We start from the raw sequence: 8,223 nt of genomic DNA on the forward strand, positions 1-8,223 counted from the left end.
CAGTTCACTGTCAATTAGTCTTGTTTACATTGTTGAAGCTCCTCTTCCTCCCTTTAATGTACAGTACAATTTGGTGCGTATCTTAGCCTAGCCTCTCTTTCTGTCCCAGCAGTTCTCTATCTACAGCTTATTTACTTGTTGTCTTATGTCTTGGTTCGTTATAGTCATCACGTTTATTCCTCACAAGATCCCTGGTACAGCTAGGCTCCCCGAGTGTTTTTTTTTTTCTCAATCAGGACCTCGTTGTTGCTGTTAACAATAACTACACGTCATATTTGTTAATTTTTGTGCTATTTTATATACTGTTTGGAGGAAGTTTGTGTTATGTATTTGTATGTATCACATTATGTCTCATGTATCCCTACATGTAATGTTTACAATGTCATGCATTACGCTCGTTTCCCTTTCTGTTTTGAACGAGCGTCATGCGCTCTGTCGGCAGAAGGAATAAGTTATCGGGCAGTCAACACGCTGGCTACCTTCGTGCCTCACTAATTTTATTTGTGTGTGTGTATCTTGTTTGTTTGTGGATAAACTCAGTGTCACGTCTTCACCAGCGTCGTTGTTTCACCATTAATATATGGCGCAGAGCAGGGTCAACTTGTGGTGTACAAAGACTGGAACAGTAGCACAAGATATTGCTAGCCAACGTGATACGCCATAACTGCCCCCAGGTGATGCTCATCTCCACGCGCTGCCGACCTGCACTGCCCGTGCCATACGCTTCCCCTGAGCGTCTGTGGTCTGCCCTGACCTACCCAGGTGTCTCTCGCTGTAACTATGCCAGCCCCAGGGTAGCACTCTACCCCTGCCCACCTCAGGAACCCTCCGTGTTGTTTAACGGTGTTTCCCCAACGCCAGTGAATCATTGTCCCCACAACCAACTTTGCCACGCCCGTCAACCCACGCAAGCAAGAGGAAAGCGGTCGTCGGGTGAGTTCAGAATATTAAAAGTTTTTTACATAGAAAGTCATACAGTCTTACATCATTTACATGGTACAACAGTATATCAGGTCATGCTTAACAAGGTGCATGAGTATAGTCGAAAGATTATCACAACCACCCGGTATGGGTGATAATTGTTAATGTGGTCACAGTAATACAGAATGTACAGGACAAAGATACATCAGCACTTGAGAAACAGAATGTACAAAATCAAGGACTTCTCATAATACTGAGGAACTTAGGATAATTGTTAGTGGTCACAGTAATATAGAATGTACAAGTCAAGGATTTCACATAATTATAAGGAGGATAACTGAGGCAGAATGCGGAATTCGGTCTACGTCACTTGCGGTGGCTTCCCTAAGATGCCTATTATTTATCGTTTATTAGACAGAGTTTGATAGTGTTACATCCTTTATATGGTACAACACTGTATCAGCTTATGCATAACAAGGTGCAGGAGCATAAAAGATGATCACAACCACCCGGTATGGATGATCATTTTTTATGTGGTCACAGTAATACAGAATGTAAAAAGAAAAGATGAAGGAATGTCACATAGAATTAAAGAACCTGGGATAATTGTTTATAATTCTTACGATTATAGGCACTTGGAGGTGATGATAGAGCTGTTCATGTAACGTCCCGCGAGCATCTAGTATAGTTTTGGGACACTCCGTCAGATAATGGTGGAGTTTGCTTTTCGCCCTGGGTACATAGCCGGTATCTTGTCTCACCTCCCAGAGGCAGGGGTAACCAGTCCTCATCCTAGCGATCGCAGTCTGTGCGCGTCTTCCTCGAAATTTCCTGTAGTCAATGTTATGGCGCTCTGAGACGCGGAAATAGTGTTGAAGAGTGTTGCTCGTAGGAGTGTCAGCATTGATTGACTCGTTGTCTGTATCCTGTCTGTAGTCTCGTGCCCAGGATTCTGGAGATAAGCCGAACGGAGAAATGCGCATCACAGTCTATCTGATCTCTGGTGGTGGCAGGGTTAGCTATATGATCTGCTACCTCGTTTCCTGTGATGCCAGTGTGAGAGGGGGGGGGCCATGGAAAGCAGATTTTCTGATCATCTTCCACAGCTTCGGCGAGGAGTTTTCTTATATCCCCAGCTCGGTCTCTGTTGGTTGTGTTCCCGCTTGTAAGAGACGTCAGAGCAGATGTACCGTCTGACACGACGCCCTGGGACGTTGTAGTAGATGAGTTGTCTGGCAGACGGACAGCGAAAACCTTCTCTGGTGTGCTCGAGTATCCTCTGTAATGAACCACGCCCGACCCGGCGCGACCATCCTCACGTAGACTGTCACCACAGTAAACAATGTCGTCATGTGGTGTCAGAGTCCTGCAGTGTAATATAAAAGTGGGATTTCATGAACTGTAAATTCGTGTTGTGATTGTTGTTGGGTAAACTCATTATATGGATTTCTAGGGGTTGTGAGGGTCCATGGCGGTGGTTGTAGGGAAACGGTTGGTACTTGAAGCGTCTCCTGAGCCTGAAGTGAATCCATTTTTCTTGTAATGGTTCTGATCCACCCAAGTCGTAGTATTACGTTGGCTTTCATCTGTCAGTTGGGGTGTGATTACCTCTCTGTTGTTGGGTAGTCCAAACATTCTAAGGAAATGGGTCAGAGCCATTTGAGTGATCCTGTCCGTGATGGAAGGTAGACCCAGTCAAGCCTTAAGGCATGAAGTTTGACATTACGAGTACAGCCAAGGATAGTCCTCACTGCCTCATTCTTTATAGCCTCAATTTGATTCAGGTGTTTAGGGGAAAGCATAAGTAGCGTAGGCGCTGGGTAATCGAAGATGGACCTAATAAGTGAGGTGTACACAAGTCTGAGCATTGGTATAGACGAGCCAATGGAGCCACATGCTACAAATCGCATGCAGCGTAAAAGCTGCTCACATCTGGTATTTGTGCGTTCGAACTCCTTACGGCTCGCCTCAAGCTGGTGTCCTACATGTAGTCCTAGATATTTATAGGTGAACACTTCCTCAAGGATGTGTCCCTGTAAGTAGAGTTTTGGATACTGATCCCTAGGTGTTATTACTTTTTTTTTTTTTTGAGGGACATGTCGTCTGCGTGAGTATGAATTTTACATCTGTCGGGAAATCGTTGAGTTGCAAGTCCGTTCATCGGGACATTGAAAAGTGTAGGACTGAGGACTCCCCCTTGTGGGGTTCCTAGGTCAGTGGTCCTGGTCTGTGAAAGATGACCCTCAAATAAAACAGCATTGGTTCTATTAGTCATGTAGTCTTGAATGATATTAAGAAGAGTCCCCGAGATACGTCGAGATAGGTGGTTTCAGAAGAGACGGGAGAGGCAAACTTCACCGCTGGAGAGAGTGGCAGGTGGTTTGAGAGGAGACGGGGGAGGCAGACTTCACCGCTAGAGAGAGTGGCAACCATAATGGAAGCTCGGCAACAGGTCGCCGCTCAGCAGGCTGCCGACGAGCGCCGAGAGTTGCCAGAACTGTTCCTGCTGCAGCTACAGCAGGTCCAAGACATGATGCGACTGGTGCTGGCCACGTCCCAAAGTCGCCGAGCAGAGCACGAACATCACTGGGGCTTGGAAACCTGACGCCGGGGAGGGCATGCCTCGCCACCACCCGCGTCAAACCACCACCACCCGCGTAGCCACCACTCGCACCTCACAAGCTCGCGTCCAACATCTCTCTCTGCGAATTCAAGTTGTGGAGTCGTGTTTGATCGGGATACATAGAACTGCTACAGCTGAAAAGTCAGCCACAACTCATATCACCAGCACACCTCAAGTCCTGTCTCACACCAGACTCGAGGGCCACCATAGTCCACGTCATCTGGGTTACCGAGGACACCGGCCTGGGTATGGAAGACACCGTCCTTCTCACCAAGGCTTACCTCAAGCGACAGCGTATCGTAGCCTTACGTCGTGTGCGCCTCGAGGGACGCTGCCAGCATGAGGGGGAGGCCTTTGATGACTACTACGTCGCCCTCAGGGAGCTTGCTGACGAAGCAGAGTTGTGTGAACACTACATAGACGCCCGTCTGGTGACCCGCATCACGTCAGGCATCCGGGATCAGGAAACTCGGAAGAAACTGGCCATCAACCCTCCACCTGAACTGTCCGACACCCTGTCCTTGTGCCGCAGCGAGGAGGCAGCCTACAACACCGAGGTGGCCCTGGCAGGCAAGTAAAAAGGCTGTTCAAAAGATGCCAAAGCGTCGCCAGCGCTCGACAACTCTTGCCAGCAAGCAACAAGCAGACCGCCGTCAGCAGTGTGATGGCTGTGGCGCCGCGGTACATCCTGAAGGAGGAGAGGAGCAGTGTCCTGCTTGGGAAAAGAAGTGTTCCCAGTGTGGCCACACGAGACACTTCAAGAAGATGTGTCGCAAGTAACTACAGGATCCGCAGAAACTTCGTGACAACAACAACCAGCTGACAGGTAAAGCTGGTCGTTGCCTGAAGCTGAGTAACGTCCACAGGTGGCCAGCCAACCGTCGCGCGGCCAGTCAACGTCGGAGGGTTTTTACTTGACGGGACACATCGAGGGGCTCTGCCGTGCACGCCCGACGCCGACGCAGAAACAACAGCTATAACAGCTTAGTCTCTGCGAGTCTGACCTCTCCCCCCAGCAGGACGAGGAGGTTCTCGTGTCAAACATCAGCAAAGTGTCGCCTGTGGCATCATTGCGTAACATAGACGACGTCCTGCTCTCCTGGTATGACGCTGGAGCCCTCAGTATCATCCCTGATAACTACCCAAAGCAGATTAAGTCGCGCCACAACCGATGCCAGACCGATGTTAACCCTGATGTCCCCAGCGCCAAACTGTTGGAGGAGGATCACCAGAAGCTTTTGGAAGATTTCAAGGACGTCCTGGTGGACCCAGAGGAGTTCCATAGGGGACCACTTTTGGGGATCATGTCTGGCCTGCTCGTGAGGATCCACCTGCAGGAGGAGGTGCACAACTTTGCACTCCATACTCCTTTTCTCATCCCCCTGGCCTGGCCAACAGACACCAGGTGTCGAGGTATCGGGGTGGCCAACACACCATAACCATGACCCTCAGCACAGGTTGTGTATGCCAGCCAGTCTGCCGAGGGGGTGACGGCTGACCAAGGTGAGGCGAGTGCGATCGCAGATTTCCCCACCAACATCACGGACCTCAGGTCATTCATGGGTCTCATGAACCAGCCAGCAGACTTCACCCCGAGCATAGCAACAGCGGCAGACACCCTCCGCTCCCTCCTCACCCCCAGGAATGATTCGGGTGGACCACAACCATCACGCATCATTCCAAAGAATGAAACAAGCTTTGGCTTCGATCCCAGTTCTCGTCCACATCGATCCCGCCCTTCCCATAGTTCTGCAGACAGACGCCTCGCGTCTGAGAAGTGTGGGTTACGCCCTTCTTCATCACCACAGTGACAAGTGGAGGCTGGTACAGAATGGCTTTCGTTTTCTATGCTACAAGATATGCCATTGTGGTGTTAGAACTCGTGGCAGCTGTGTGGGCCATGAGAAAGTGCCGCCTGTATCTGCTGGGTTTACGACACTTCGATCCCCTCGTTGATCACAAGCCGCTGGTGCCCATTATGAACGACTACACTGAACGCTGTGGAGAACCCACGTCTCCAGCTTTTGAAGGAGAAGACGAATCATTCTTCCTTCATGACGGTGTAGCGTAAGGGGAAGGAGCATGCAATCCCCGACGCGCTCCCGCGCACCTGTGGTTGACCTGACCCCGGCAGACCTCGAGGCAGAGGCGGACGTCACCTTACGTAGCTGCATGATGACCAGAGCAGTGAAGGTGTCGTCCCGATCACCTCCCTGACCCCGTCATCCAGGAGATACGTACAGCCGCTGCCCAGGACGACGCCTACCGTCAGCTCCACCACGCCGTTATCGCAGGTTCTCCCACGGTCAGGAGAACAGTACCAGCAGCACTACGGGACTTGTGGAGGATACGAGACAGCCTGGCTACTGACGAAGCTCTCGTTCTCCACAGCGCCCGGCTCATCATCCCTGCTGCACTTCGTCGCAACATTCTGTCCCGCCCTCACGACTCTCACCGAGGCACACAGGTCACAAATGCACCGCGCCCGGCAGACGGTGTGGTGGCCTGGCATCACGAGTGACATGGCGAACACCGTGCAGGCACGTGACGCGTGCCAGACCCTCCAGCCATCCCAGGTAAAGGAGCCGTTGATGTGTGACCCGTCCCCATCCCGAGCTCTCGGGGACGTCATTGCTGACCTGTTCTCCGACGCAGGAGACGAATTTCTTCTGTACGCCGATCGTCTGTCTGGCTGGCCACACGTTGGTCAGTACGGAAGGGACGCCACATCACGCACCACCATCAAGCTTCTCCGTTGCTTCTTCGTTACTGTGGGCGTCCCTGTTCGTCTCCAGCTATGAATTTCGTGCCTTCCTCAAGCGTTGGGGCCAGACTCGCCACGTCTCATGACCGCATTACCCACAAGCCAACGGTCATGATGAGGCCTGTGTGAAGCAGGTGAAACACCACATCATCAAGACCACCAGTAATGGCTGCCTGGAGAAGGAAAACGTCGACCGAGGACTGATGGAGCTACGCAACACCCTCCCCCGCCCAGACGGCCGGTCACCCGCTCTGATCCTCCTCGATCACCCGCTGTTTACTGCCAGGCCAGCACACCCCCGCTCCTTCGCCCCCGAGTGGCAGGACGAGTATGATGCACGACAGCTCACACTGCAGCAGAAGGCGGAGGAGCGCGATAGCAGCACCGCCCGCCCCCGTGCCCCTTCTCAAGCTTGGTGAACTTGTCCGCATACATACAAGATCCCGTCACGAAGCGGTGGGACACAGCAGGCACCATGGTAGGCATAGGTCGCCACCGGGACTACCACATCAAGCTCCCCAGAAGTGAAGGTGTGTTTGAGGAACCGCCGTGTCCTGAGGCCCCATCACACTCTCCTCACCACCTCCCCTGCGACATTACCAGTCGGCACTATCGTCCCAAACCCTCCCGCTTTCTCCTCCTCACATACCAGCGACGAAGGGACGACAACAGCCCTTGTGGAAAGCGAACATAAGGTTCGTTTTTCCCTCCCTTCCACATGAACCAGAAGCACCTACCGCAGCCGTAAGCCTGATGGAAGGCCTCACGCGTATCCTCACATGTAATGTTGACAACGTAATGCTTCACGTTTGTCTCCCTCCGGTTTGAAGGAGCGCCATTCCCACTGTCGGCAGAAGCGATCATTTCTCGGGCAGTAGACAGTGACGGTGTCTCGCCACGCACTACCTCGTGTCTCACACATCTCACTTGTGCATCTAGTCTGTTTGTAGATAAACGTAACGTTGTCACGTCTTCACCAGCGCCTCTGGTTCACCATCCCTACACTGCTTTTGTAGTTTATAGTCATTCTTACTGATACCTACTGTTCTACCATGATGATTTATGATGTTTATTACTATCTTTTCACTTCTGGATCGTTCTTCATGTTATGTTCTGGTCTCTCTCTCTCTCTCTCTCTCTCTCTCTCTCTCTCTCTCTCTCTCTCTCTCTCTCTCTCTCCCTTGTTAATTTCTGATCCACATGTTCTCTTCATGGTGATAACAATTGTTATGTATGCTTTAGCTTCTTCGATGGTGTGTAGAGGATTCAATTTAAACATTTTAGAACCAGACATATTATTCTTCATCTGTCTTATCATGATAAGTTATTACGTTGAAGATCACTGTGGACACACACACGTACACCACTGCCTTAATCCATCTGTAATACTGACTTTTTTTTTTTAATACTTTATCTTTCCTTCATTTTCCTATTTTCATATCAGCCGATGCTCGAGATTGCATCAGTAACTGTTAGAAGTACACTGAATTTCATGAGCGCCTTTATAATCGTTTCTTTCACAATGAATTCGAAAACCTTACTGAAGTCTGTAGGTGTCACTGTGGACTTCTTACTCCTGTGGTAATCTTTACTACAATATTGTGGTGTTGTTATCTTCACTTCTGCCGACTTTAGCGAATCCAGCTTACGTTTTCATTTTCTCGTCCATCAATGGTTTTCTATAGTGTCCCCCTCTGAATGACGTATAGAAACTGTGGGTCGACTTACTGGGTCTCTTTTGGTCTGTTACTCTTGGTTCTTTGAACCTCTGGTGTCAGTCACAAATAATTCTAGCGTCACATATCTATATCCTGTGTGTGTGTGTGTGTGTGTGCTTTATGTTGCGTTTCATTGAGGCCAATAATAACATTTCCCTCACTATGTAGTGTTTCGACTACAATTTTCGTTTTTGTTT

General features: G+C 50.2%; 1 protein-coding gene across 2 annotated transcripts in view; it reads left to right on the plus strand.

Annotated features, from left to right (window-relative positions):
• The first annotated feature begins 474 nt into the window (after nucleotides 1–474).
• Nucleotides 475–8,223, plus strand: part of LOC139750350 (uncharacterized) — a 205,117-nt gene continuing 197,368 nt past the window's right edge. For both annotated transcript variants that reach the window (XM_071665035.1, XM_071665036.1), the window contains exon 1: nucleotides 475–933. In XM_071665035.1, coding sequence (XP_071521136.1) covers nucleotides 678–933 — 256 coding nt within the window. In that variant the 5' untranslated portion in view covers nucleotides 475–677. The remainder of the gene's footprint in view (nucleotides 934–8,223) is intronic.

The sequence above is a fragment of the Panulirus ornatus genome, chromosome 9, assembly GCF_036320965.1.
Source record: "Panulirus ornatus isolate Po-2019 chromosome 9, ASM3632096v1, whole genome shotgun sequence".
Classification (NCBI taxonomy): domain Eukaryota; kingdom Metazoa; phylum Arthropoda; class Malacostraca; order Decapoda; family Palinuridae; genus Panulirus; species Panulirus ornatus.